We start from the raw sequence: 13,520 nt of genomic DNA, 5'->3' as shown, positions 1-13,520 counted from the left end.
GACGCCATGTTTGCTGCTTCAGAGAGCACATCCGCATCAGTATTAAAATGGTCCCGTCAGCGAGTGCAGCCCACGGGGGCGGTCCTGGCGGATTCCTTTCCTGCCGGGCACGCTGGGGCTTTCGCCTCCCATCGCGTTCCGCGCTTGTGAACAGACTTGCTTTTGGCCGTCACAAAATTGTAAGATGTCACATGACCTTTTGGTTGGTGCGGTAAAAGGAAAACATGCAAACAAAGAATATGATCGTTGATGGATAGAAACACAAATATCCGATGTCATTGTAGGATTTGATCGATTAGATATTTCTTATGATTAATGAATACATTTTCAAAATGCGCCACTTTTCCGAAATGACATTGAGGCTGTACGCGGCGTTCAGGTGTTTACGCTGATCTGCCACACGGTCAGTGTCAACGTGAGGGGAAGAGACGCAGCAGTGGATTGGTTGGTTTTACCTCTCGTATACTCTCATTACTCCAGACTCACAGCCTAGGTATGTATAATCCTTTAGCAACATTAACCACTCTTGAAGGTACTTTCAGAGTTCTAAGAAAAATACTCTTTCTATCACGTTATTTTCTACTTTAATCTGATCATATTTTCTATCTTGTAAGATGGGAAAAAAACAAACCAAAAGCAAAATATTGTTTGAATGTATCTGTTTTTTTAATGCAGATGTTTTGAAACATCTTTAAGGATTCTTCTAAGGTTTGTTAAATGACTCTCTGGGGCTTTCAAAGTTTGTTAAATGTTCATTATTCATAAAATCTTATATACTAGCACAGCCTGTGTGAGACGGCTGCCAGACCGAAGCCTTCAGTCTAAATGAGCAGGTGGGGATTGTTTAGTCGTCTCAGCCATGGCAGCGGAGTAAACTTTTAGGACTGCGTAAAACAACCGGAAGCTCCAGAGCCAGCCGGAAAGTGGGATTTGAGTTTGAGATTGTTTCGGCCAACGTCTGGTGCAATTTAGCAGGATAACACCAACCAGTTTTCTTGCTTGCTAGTTGCGAGTTGTTTAAATTCAAGAGCTTCTTCTGTTTAAAATCAGCATCACTGTCAGATAAATAATATAAATCATCAAAAGGCGAATCAGTGCCTTTTTAGTGCTCCGCTGTTCTATCCATAATGATGGACTGTCGAATATCAACACAGAATGAGAATAAGGAAGAACGTTGCCTTACTAAACTTGTGGACCTTCAACATTTTCATGCTTCATCTTGCGTTTCCAGCTGCACGATCATTGTATAGAGTTATCCCCACATCGGATACTGCTGTTTAGCTCAGCGCTCACTCATGTTGGATTTTTCAGAGGGGGGGTATTTTCTTCTACGAAATATTTGCCGTCATGTTGTTTTATCATTACAATTTTAGCCAATTATGTGTGAATGTCTATAACACTGAAGAAAAAAATCAATTAGGAATAAACAGCAATCAGTAACCCAACCATGATCCAAAAATATCAGAATCCTTTCAACATTTGCCGTAACAGAGGGTAGAGTGCAAGGATATCTGTAAACTGTATTTTAGAGGTCAAATACTGTATTATTCGTGTTAATGTGTACATGGGTATCAACTTTGTTGATAAAAACTTGACTGATCTTTCATTACTTGACAGCATTTTTCTGCATTCTTAATTTATCACATTTAAAAAAAGAAAAAAAAGGGTCTAATTTTATCTTGGCGGGAGCAGTGTGCACTTTCCCCGATATCCTTTTATGTGTGTCGATGATGGGGGGGGGGGGGGCGTCTGTGTGTCTCCAGTTCAACAGTGACATTCGACTTTCCTGGTGCAACAAGGTGTCTCTTTTGTAAGAAAAATTATCTTAGATTATTGAATCAGTTTTTTTTATTTTTTATTATTCTTTGTTTTTAATATGTCGCCTCCACTGTATTTGAATTCTTTCCATTCTAAATTGGAATCAAAAATATATTTGATAGGAGTCTCACCAATGTTTCTGGTGTAGTCCTTTCTGCAGCTTCTGCACAGCTTCTGCAAACGGCTGCTTTGATTGGGGAAGCGACAAGAAGTGCATGAGAACCGCTTCATCCAGTGACGGCCGCCGATGACGTGAATGCGAGCCGCGTTAGTTACTCGTTACTAAACTAGGTGACGCTTCTCAGCTACCGTGTGATGATTGCTTTGTCGCTACTCTAGTCACTCCGACAAGTTTGAATATAGTTTTATTATGTCCCCGTTGGCCTTCAGCCCTTTTCAATAGACATTGGTGCTATTAAATAAGGGAAAGTTGAAAGACTTTTGTCCTCCAGTGTCGTAACAAAGAAGCTTTCTTCCTGGATGCCCTTATTGTGTGAAAATAAGCCATTCATCCCAACGTTCAGCATTTCATTCCTTGCTCGGTTCTAAAATTGTTTCATTGCCTGTTTTTATCCGCTGTCGCATTTAAACTGGCAACTTCAGCATGGACGATTTATTTCTTCATATTCAACGCCTCCATCTGAGTATTTATTTCAGCTCTTCATGTTGAGAGGAATGGCGTGCATTTCAAACCTCCAGATTTATTTGAAGCACAAAATGTCAATGTATACATGTGAGGTAATGAAATTAGTATCATTCACACACACACACACACACACACACACGCAAACAACAACTCAAGGGCCCACAATGTATACCTCAATGACTGTCTGTTCACTATGCATTGTCGAGCTGCAGCAAAGACATTCTGAACTAGTCAATGGTGCGATAACTTCTAACATGTCTTATTTGACAAACACTGTCACACTGTCATTGGATGTTTAATGTCGAATAAAAAAAATAATTTGCCAGAATGTATTGTGCTTTATGCTTAATTTCCTTCATTGGACTCGAAGCTTATTGATTCAGCTGCTGCATTTGAGGAAGGCATATTCCTGCCACCAGGGGTCGCTTTAACTTCTGCACCTAAAAAGTATCTTGCTCTTGCTGGCTTACGCAAATTGTCAACTTGACAAAATAAGTTCATGCAAATATTCAATCAGAACAATTTGTATTGTGATTCTTGAGTTCTTTTGTTTTGTTGTGGTACCGGTGATGCTACTTCTGAATGAAAGATTTCATTTGGTGCTATGATATCACGATTACAACGTTTTCTGAAATCCTTTCAACTTGGCTATTTGTTTCACGATTCCGTATTAGTGAAGCAATAGTTTAGAATGACATACAAATATTTGAGACGAAACATGCTGAGCCTTTTACTTTTAATATTTAGATCTTATAAATTGCCTTTCATGTTTATTAATCAACCAAAAAATTCTATCCTATTTCTGAATATAATGTGGAATAAAGACTAACACAAACATATTTCATATTAAACTAGAAAAGAACTCAGAGTGCAGACCTCCGCCAAGCACCTCAGTACCCTTATGTTGTGATTTACACCAAAAACAACGGCCCTACATTTACTTAATCAATATTTTTAGATTCCTTAACCATTAAGACATAACTTTAGTATTTGTGTTCACATTTATATTACTAGTTTAGAAGTTATTCACAAAAAGCACACTTCCAGTAATGGTGGATTCTTCTGGATCTAGATCCAGAGCTTTTGAAGACACAACAAATCTGTTTTCTCACTACTGATTCCACAGTGTCTCGGTAAAGGCCAGCAGAAACATAACCTCCTTTGTGGAGTAATAAGCGAGACATTATTGAAAGTGTCCAAAAACAAAATTGTTCTGTTGTAAAAATTTTGCCTGATTTCAACTGGATCTGTTTCCTCAGGTATTAAAGATAGAACTAAGGAATATGGAGGGACACATAGAACGGGAGAGCCTGAAAACACTGAGGGAAACACAGATGATATTCTGGCAGAGAACAGCCCAGAGAGTCGGGTTTAAAGAGGCAGGAGCTGATTGGGTGAGATGTGTAACAGGTGCATCTCCTTCAGTTCATCAATGCCTCTGCAGCTGTGCAGGGACAGAAATCAACCTGCAGCAAAGTCACCATGGCAACCCTCACAAATGGAGTTTTACTTCATGTTAAAATTATATAATTTTTCCTGACCTCATTCTGGATCAGATCCAGAAGACATTTTGCATGATGTGATTTTTGGTGGTGAATTGAATGAAGTGTGCTTTTTGTGAATAGCTTCTAAACTAATAATGGAATCCAATTGCTAAAGGTCTGTTTTCATGGTTAAGGAATCTAAAAATATAGATAAAATAAATAGGGCCATTATATTTGGTTTAAATCACAATATAAGGGGACTGAGGTGGTCGAGGGGGGTCTGCGCTCTCCGAATGCTTTTCTAGTAGTTTATACACCTGATTGTTGTTGAGAATGTATGTACAACCATCTTTATTCTTTATACATTAAAATGTTTGTTGCATTATCCCCCACATTAATGGTCTAATTAGCATTTTAATCGGGGCTGTGAAAGAACAGAGTGCAGAAGGCAGCCTGATAAATCCAGCAGGACGTTATTTGTTCCATGAGCAGAAAAGGTTTTATCATAATTGCAAGTTTTAGAATGAGAAAGTTGCATTCATTTTTATGTGGAAGAAATGTCATCAATAGTCATACATTCCTAACCTGTACCCCCCCCCCCCCGCCCCCCCTTCCCACCGGAGTCTTTCTGGAAGTTGCCTCTGACTGAAAGCCCACAGCCAAGAAATTGATGCGCTCAATTTCACTGTAGTGGAAAATACAGCGGGTCGGATGCACCTTGCGCGCCTTTTCTGTGCGCCATCGTCTCCTCCAGGCGCGTCTCCGAGCCCATAAAGATGCTGTGCGTGCTGAGTGTCGGGACGGCGAGGCCTAAATGACCTTTACGATTTCACGAAACGCACTATAGCCGACACTGCCTGACATTCTGCCGAGAGGCATCAAATATGCAGGGAACCTGCTCGCACTGAGGGGGGGTAGGGGGGGGGGGGCGCGCACCAACAATATGGCGACAGCCGCAGTTTCTCCCCGAGCCTCTCCGCTGCTGCAGACCTGCGACGGCTTTCTGGATTCGTTGTGACGCGTAAAAAGTGAGTGTCCTTCATTTATAATCGCTCGAGGAATCAGCCCGTCCGTTATTTAGCGAGGACATGGTTTCCTCCCTGGCGTGGATGCTTGCGTAAATGCGCAGAGGTGGGTCCCGCACTGCATCTTTCCTTTCTGTTGTTGTGTCTTTTTTTTGGAGCAGGATGGAGGAGCGCGTCCGCGTTTGTCTGCTGGACCAGAGAAGGGAGAGGAGATAACCCGAATGATCTATTAATTGATCGTGAGGAATTTGTTGGATTACCCATTCGAGACGCGTAACGCGTTTGCGCCAGAGAGATGCCTCGCAGGGAGGGAAAGATCAGAGCGGACCACGTTCGGCTTCTATTTCTGTTTTTGTTTTTTACCAACCGGACGACACTTTGATGCTCTTGAAACATCTTCAGGCTTCGACAGAGGGTCCGACGCTCTGTGAGCAGCCCCCCCCCCCCCCTCAGCGTAACGAGAAGACGCGCACATTCCTCCAGAGGTGATTTAGTGTGACGCTCCTCGTTGCTTGAGTTTGACCTCGCGTCACAGGTTGTGTGTGTTTTCTTTCGTGTGCCGCCGTTCCCCGGACTACCTTGTGCACCTTATCGCTCGACGTGACTTCACGGGTGTGGTGCTGATCATTGGGGGGGCTAAAACGCGCAGAATATTCTGGGGGATAAAGAAAAATCAAACACTTGTCTTCTAGTTTCGTGGCACGATTGAGAAATTGCTCTGATGTGATCATGCATCGACAACACATACACACGCACGCACGCACACGCACACGCACACGCACACACGTGACACTGACACGGATGCGTTTAACGCGAGACATGCAAACCCATCCGCTGCAGCATATAGTGCTTCGAGCAGTATAACCTCCGTGCGTAACGTCGCCTGCAGGCCGTGCGCTCTAGTTACCAGGTAAAACGCACGAGTTTGCTGAGCGTCTCTGGAAACGACCGACACGATGGCCGAGGTGTGTGTTTTACTCCGAGTCTGTATGGATGCAATGCGCGACAGGGGGCAGCGGTCATCATGACGTCATCACTATGAATAGAAGGGAAAGATCCATCTCAGGCCTGCGTGCGAGAGGCCGACAAGAAGGCCGCGCGTAAAACAAGAAATCTGGCTGTGCAGACACGTCCTCTCTCTCTCTCTCGACCCTGCATTTGTGATTCCGTGAATGTGCACATGCGTGTTTGCGCGCTCTCGTGGTGCTGAAGCGGACAGCGCCAGCAGAGGACTGAATGACTGCGAGGTTCCGGGGTCCATTTTAAAACAGACGTCTATGGTGTGTTTCCATCGGTCCTGGCTCACACACGCACCGTCGGGACGGAGTGTGCGTGCGCGGTGACACCAGCTTTTGACGCGTCGAGCGTTTATAGAGACCATCACGCAAAGAGGAAAGCCGGGGAGTGACGGGCCGTGTGGACGCAGAGGTGGTCGACGCTGACCGTGTTCCCCTGATTTGGGTTGCGTCCACCTTTTAGCGCGACCATGTCGGGATGGAAAATTAGACGTTTGTAACAAACAATAAAATATATACTCTCCTATAGATGCTCCTGGAAAAAGAGAAGGAGCCAGCTTTACCCCCCCCCCCTTTAGAATCATCATATAGTCGTCATGCATCGCACCCATTTTTACATCCAAGTGTGTTAGAAACGTCTCCTCTGAGTCATGCAGCCATTCTGCGCACTGGGTTCTCATGCTGGCATCTAAATAAGGAGCAAATCCTGAAATAGGCTTGTTGTCAGACATCTGATGCAGCACCGAGAAACCCGCTTCCAACATTCGAGGAAGATATTGGAGCTTAATATCTGAACAGGAGGCTCGCTGTATCCGAAAGAAAACATCCTGCAGATAAGACAATCACATCATCTTAGCTTTTCCTTTTAGGATATTGAATCGGACGTATTTGTTTTAAAGGAGGATGTGTCACATATGACTGGTTGAAACTGAGATGCGATGTTCAGCCGCTCAACGTGCTCGAATGTGTTCCTCCGAGTCTCCTTGACACTCCTGCGTCTGCTTCTCCTGCAGAGCTACTACTGTGGATGGTACAAACCTAAAAACCAAGTAGCTGCAGGATGAAAACATGGCCGCACCGCCAGGACCTCATAGCTTCAAGAAGTTTACTGTGGAATCTTTGGCGGCCCTTGAGCAGCGCATCGTTGAGGAGAAGAACAAGAAGCCACCGAAACAGGACAGCAGCTACCGCGATGACGACGACGAGAACAAGCCCAGGCCCAACACGGACCTGGAGGCTGGGAAGAGTCTGCCCTACATCTACGGGGACATCCCTAAGGGAATGGTGGCGGTGCCACTGGAGGACCTGGACCCCTACTACGTGAACTCTCAGAAAGTCAGTTCACACACACACACACACACACAGATCATTAATAACTTCCTATTTTAAAAAGGATATTTCTAATGAGGGCTGGATATCAATTATCTACATTTTCGTGCCTTTCTTGGCAGTTTCTGTTTAAATAAGTTCTTTTGATGCTGATTATTATTTATACATTTTCTTTAATGACAATATTTCTCAACGTGTGTGTTTCTATATGTCAGGAAACGCTTTATAGTGGCACTGGAACCACACACAGTCAAATGATACCCGGCCTTAAAGCTCTAGCTTAAAGCTCTTTTAGCTCTAATACTGCTTCTACCTCGCCATGTTCTTAAACTGTTTGACATCTGTGCCATCGTTTAAACACACGGTTACAAAAAGTGTTGTGCCAAAGACGACTGCAATCAGACGGAGACGCAACGGGAGATATTTGACTTTCAGCGGATGATTTTGTTCATTTTATTTTCTTGACCTTCTGTTGAGTAGTTCGTCTTTCCTCTGATCAATCTATATATCGAAGCTGCCTTTGCTGAACCGACAGCTCGGCAGCTGTTCTGATATTTTCCCTTGAGCCCAAACGCATGTCGTTCATTCGCACGGTCAGCGGATGAGTCGGGCGAAGCAGCGACGTGTGGGTTTTGGCGTTTGCCTTCCAGGTGTGCTGCTTTGTGCAGTGATTGTAAGTCGGCGATAAGGTCGCAGATTCTAATTATATTTCCCTGCTTGAAGACCTTTGAGCGTCAAGCTCTCAGATTTGTTGAGTGGGGCCTTCGCCGTATCTCCGATGTGCTCGCTCGCAGGCCTTTGGGGAAAAGGTCAGAAAATGGAACGGCGGAGAGAGAGAGACTGCCGTTCCGCATGGCAGACTTTCCTAATTGTTCAACAATTAATCTGTGGCAGAGAAAAGCAGCAGCAGGACAGAGCGGACCTCGGTTGTGTTGGAGCAGTCATGTCTGATGCTCAGTCCGAGGGCGGCTGGGTGACCTTGAGAGCCTCTGAAGAGCCTCATCATGTGCACCTGTCAGCTGGTAACGGAGGCTATTTATTTCAAGTGGCTGTGCCTTGTCTCAAAGCAAAAACACATCAAATGTCGAAGTCGTCACCGAGCAGACGGAATTTGCAGCCATTTTGGGAAGCCTGAGCCGCCGATGTGCTGCCGAGCTGCTGAGTTCGGAGGAAATGTTTTATACATGTTTCTTTTAAAAGAGGCAAGAAGACATTACCATAAAATGGCTGCCTGTATTCTCCTAATCGTTCTTTTTTTTTTTTAACTCGCCGAACGCTGACTGTTACGTAACCAGTCCGGTGCGCGAGGATGAGACACGATTGCAAGTGGCAAACACGTCCGGCAGTATCGATAAATCCTCTCGCTGACACACAGCTCACTTTGCTTCGGTGAGAGAGGCGAGATTCTTTGTCTTTGTTTGCTTCCTGTCTCTGCACCTACCTCCACTACCCGTCCTGTCAACGCTCAGCTTCAGGCAAATCTAATTATGGCCCTCGACATGGTCTCCTTCGAATGCCAAAAAGGAGCCGACTCTGGTTTGAACGTCAGATCAGGTGATGACCTTGATGGGAGAACGTCGCATACAGGAAAGCAACTCGTCTTCATCATCAGATGTCTAATTGTGGCTCTTTTTGAGCTTAGTGATAACGCAGCATCCAGCTGTCCCCATTAGCTGCAGGCTAGAACAGGGCTGTGCCATTTTGAGCCGAGCGATGCTGCAGCACATGCACACGGCTGATGAGACCTCTTCTGAAGGAGAGGGGGGACAGAGATCTGTTGGGACAGAGGGCTGCAGGGAGACAGGAAGGGAGGACAGGTCTGAAATGGACGACGTGTGAGGATGCACAAGCTCACTTGCTTTCCTTCGAGCTTAAACTTGTTTTGCTGGGGAAGACCTGAGGCTGTGAGAAAAGAAGGAGAAGCCATATTAATGAGGACGCTACATGTTCTCATTTTTTATTAAATGAAGGACATAAACACACACCCCCCACACACACACACCTACCTTTGTGCATTTATCAGCTCATCTTTGCATGGATTGAACATGAATATTCACAATGATACACCTTAAGAGTCAAAGATTGGACTGACTGTGATTTAAAGAAAAAGGCAGAATATCTCCGGATCCTTTGCGCTTTCGATCAGCTCATTTTCTCACAGGCATTTTTTTTTTTGTTGGATGTAAACTGGCAGTAATCGGGAAAAGGCATAATGAGAATACACGAGCACCTAGTATGGCAGCTGAGGCTCACGCCATTGTGTGTGTGTGTGTGAGAGAGAGAGAGAGTCTCTTTGGATAAAGGACCCATAAATTGCAGTCCATTTACCTCTCTAGATGAGAGGAGAGGCTCTGACAGCCTGCTGCATCCCCTATAGATGCAGATTCTTGTGGTCCTGCCTGATCGCTTTAGCGTTTGTATTTTAGCCTCTCTCGCTCGCTCGCTCTCTCCCGCCCATCCCCCTTCTCGTCATCCTCTCCTCCTACCCAGCTCCTTTGCTCAGGCTCCCTGCGCCTCTCCAGCCTGCTGCTGCTGCAGTTGCTCCCTGCCTGCCTGATTCCCTCACTCTCCATCTCCCCCGTTTTCTGCCTCTCTTCTCCTCTCCTCTCCGCTCCTCTCCTCTCCTCTCCTCTCCTCTCCTCTCCTCTCCTCTCCTCTCCTCTCCTCTCCTCTGCTCTTGTCTTCCATCAGCTCTGGATTATGACATTTTCAGTAGCTTTGCAGACGTTTAGTCATGCGCTACATCAAAAACACTCATTACATTTAGCAATCATACGTGTGAGTGTGTAGATGAAAATATTGACTACTCATTTTATTTTTTGCGCTTTGCACATGCCGGTCTGTGTGCACATTTCAGATGATGTGCATTCTTATGCATTAGTTTTTGTGTATTGGTCATGTGTGCACGATACCTCATGCTATCGGTACTTAGGGGTGTCTTTACAGCTGATCGTGGTGCTGACAGGGAATGTTTAGAGTCAGTATGAGCCCATCACGGGACTGTCTGCTGCTCTGACCTATAATTGTATCTCGAGAGTAAGAAGATTAAATCGTGTTTAACATGCTGCTTGTTAGTCTCCATCAAATTAAAAGGACAGAACTGGGTCTCCTCCAACAAGTAGTGATTCTCAAGTCATCAAGTCATGTGACACCACCAGAGCCCCCCCCCCGACCCCAGTGTTCATCACTGGTCAGGGAGGGCTCTGCTGGGCTTAATGTATTGAGGGACGCCTTGTTAAAAGCACAAGGGCCCATATCAGTTGTGGAAATGCACAGTCTCATTAAAGATTCATGCAAATCTCCATATTTTATTTAAACAATTACAAGGTTATCCTCAGGAAGACACTTGCCCACCCCTCGCGGTTTGAAATCGCCAAAGCCATGATGTGTAGAACGGCACTGAGAGACTTGGACAACACGCCAACATTAGAAACATCCTGGCCGCCATTTCCAGCGTTAGGACATGTGTTCCAGCTGATTTTATGTGACAGGAAATGCAATTTTCATCTTTTATACCTTATCTGCTTATTTGCATGATTCATTCGTGTGTGTTTTTGAATCAAATTGTTTTCCGTGAATGCTAATGATCGACACATTTGCTCATTTGCTGAAATAACATGTTTTTTTTGTCTGATTTTGTTGTTGTGGATTAATTCTCTCTTCTTTCTGCCCTCCACAGACATTTATAGTGGTAAATAAAGGGAAGACAATCTTCCGTTTTAGTGCCACACCTGCCTTGTACTTCATAAGTCCTTTTAATTTGGCGAGGCGAATAGCTATTAAAATTTTGATACATTCATATCCTTTGAAATGGTGTCTTAACAACTGTTAATTTGTATTAGTATTCATGATATATGTTCTGTCTGTCCGCTCTTACCTTCCTATCTTGATGCTTCCTGCCACACTGTAGCCATTTTACCATAGTAGGGGAAGGCTAGCACACATCCGGAAATGAGTCATCTTTGAACAGTAAACCAGGCCAGAGCTCAACACGTAGTCTATTACGTGTCTGTCTGTGACGGACAACAAGCAGCAGCAGATAAAAACGTGATTCCTACCATGAAGCTAAGAGGCTTATTTTTGTCTTTTACAGTAGATGAAAATAACACTAGCCCTTTTTCCAATGGGCGTGGCGTGCGAGGTTGCCGTTACAATGGATGCACGCTATAGTACCAGCACAGGCTGAGCAAACGTACTTCCCTATAGAGCTGAACGGCGCTGACACCCACGCAGCTTTGAAGCGTTCGAGTGTTTTGCCATGCTATTGCATTTCCACTAAATATATAGAATTTAAATATTTCATAGGGCAAATAATGGCCTTTGTGGTGCAGAGTGCACGTAACCATCCCCTCTTAAGTGCTACGAGTAACTTCTGTGACTTAGAATAAGCTGTTACATAGAACTTGTGTGAGAATGCGTATTCCGAAGGCCCTAGGTACTCTATATTTGTATTATTATGTTATATACATCAGTGAGGTTTAACAAGGTGTATGGTGTCTGTGATGTCCTCTATTATCCTTATTTTCCTTGACCTGCTCCTTACTCTTTTCAGCATGATCATTATGTGTACTATTTTGACCAACTGTATATTCATGACCTTTAGTGATCCTCCAGAGTGGTCAAAACAAGTAGAGTAAGTACATATCCAATATTTCACTCATTGTTATGAACGCATGCTAATGGCTGCCCAACAGCTTACTCATAAAACCTTTTTATTTAGCATTTATCCTATTCTTGACGTTATAATGTCCTGATTATTTAAATTGAGTGAGCTTTATTCTGATCTGTCATTGCTTTTTTTTTAACTTTCAGGTACACGTTCACAGGAATTTATACATTCGAGTCTCTTGTAAAAATCACTGCCCGAGGATTCTGTATAGATGGGTTTACATTCCTCAGAGACCCATGGAACTGGCTGGATTTCATGGTCATTTCAATGGCGTAAGTATTTCTACCATAACTTTGACTTAAAATTATAGATTAAAGGAAATCATATGCAAAAATCTTGCCAGATCTGTTGAAGTGGGTGCGTGAAAAAAAGTGAGTTTCCGGTGCTCCAGGCGACTGTTCGTCTTTCTGTCTTGTTGTTTCTTTCTCTTCTGTTTTATAACCCATCTGCGCCTCCTCCATTGACCTGAGACAACCCTGCTCTGTCTCATTGGGAACTGAAGGTTACATCCGACATGCTGCAGCCTCCCCACCAACACACACACACACACACACACACACACACACACACACACACACACTTTAGTCCCATTCATCTGCCTTTACCTCCCTCCCATCATCTAACTCTCCATTTAATTCACCTTCAATGTCTCGGAATTTGCCGCATTCAGTTAAAGTCCCAGCATCCTTCCATAGACTGTGTCAACAACTAGTATATAGCACCGACAACTAAATCTCCCAAAATGTTAGCTACCATGCAACATGCATCCTCATTGTGTTGTGCATCAATTCTTTTACTTTTGGTCTAATATCTGCGTGTAAATAATCAGATGTTGTAACTGTGGTTTGATCCTGCAGGTATATAACAGAGTTTGTAAACCTAGGCAATGTCTCAGCTCTGCGCACGTTCAGGGTGTTGAGGGCATTGAAAACTATTTCTGTAATTCCAGGTAAGACAGGATGGGGCAAGGGAGGTGGGGCGGGGTCGGTGTTAGGTGTGTGTGTCTTTCTTTCCTTCTACCTTCCACCCTTTTCCTCAGTGGACAGGCTCTGTGAGTGGCGTCGTCTCCTCCTGGTTCGGTGGTGTTGTGCTCTTGGCGTGTGTGGTTTTTGTCATTGTGTTTGTTCTGTGTGTGATCCTTCCCCTATTTCAGATATATAACAGAGTTTGTGGACCTGGGCAATGTATCTGCGCTGAGAACATTCAGAGTTCTCCGAGCATTGAAAACTATCTCTGTCATTCCAGGTGAGACTCCGTTTAAACACTAAGGCTGATCCTCTCACCCTTTCTTTTCTACTCACTATTATTATGGTTAAGATTATGATTTAAGCAGCAATAAAAGAATTGGAGACAACCATTTTTTGATTTTGATTTTTTTCCCCTCCAAAATTATCAAAAATGGTACTGATACATTTTTGATAGGCTTTGCAGTCTCCTCTAGAGCCTCCCAACCTGCACTATTCCCGAGTAGAGCTCTCGTTCTGAGGCTTGTTTCCAAGGCAGCTGTGTTCCTACTCAGAAAAAACTTTGACC

The 13,520-nt window shown here is 44.1% G+C and overlaps 1 protein-coding gene across 1 annotated transcript in view; it reads left to right on the top strand.

Annotated features, from left to right (window-relative positions):
* Positions 1–7,057: 7,057 nt before the first annotated feature.
* The window catches only part of scn8aa (sodium channel, voltage gated, type VIII, alpha subunit a), a 28,266-nt gene continuing 21,803 nt past the window's right edge, over positions 7,058–13,520 (top strand). Inside the window, exons 1-5 of the mRNA XM_068752630.1 lie at positions 7,058–7,324; positions 10,998–11,116; positions 11,862–11,951; positions 12,131–12,259; positions 13,141–13,232. Coding sequence (XP_068608731.1) covers positions 7,058–7,324; positions 10,998–11,116; positions 11,862–11,951; positions 12,131–12,259; positions 13,141–13,232 — 697 coding nt within the window. The remainder of the gene's footprint in view (positions 7,325–10,997; positions 11,117–11,861; positions 11,952–12,130; positions 12,260–13,140; positions 13,233–13,520) is intronic.

This window comes from Brachionichthys hirsutus, chromosome 2 (assembly GCF_040956055.1).
Source record: "Brachionichthys hirsutus isolate HB-005 chromosome 2, CSIRO-AGI_Bhir_v1, whole genome shotgun sequence".
In the NCBI taxonomy this organism is placed as follows: Eukaryota; Metazoa; Chordata; class Actinopteri; order Lophiiformes; family Brachionichthyidae; genus Brachionichthys; species Brachionichthys hirsutus.
This window is presented reverse-complemented; position numbering and strand designations above follow the sequence as displayed.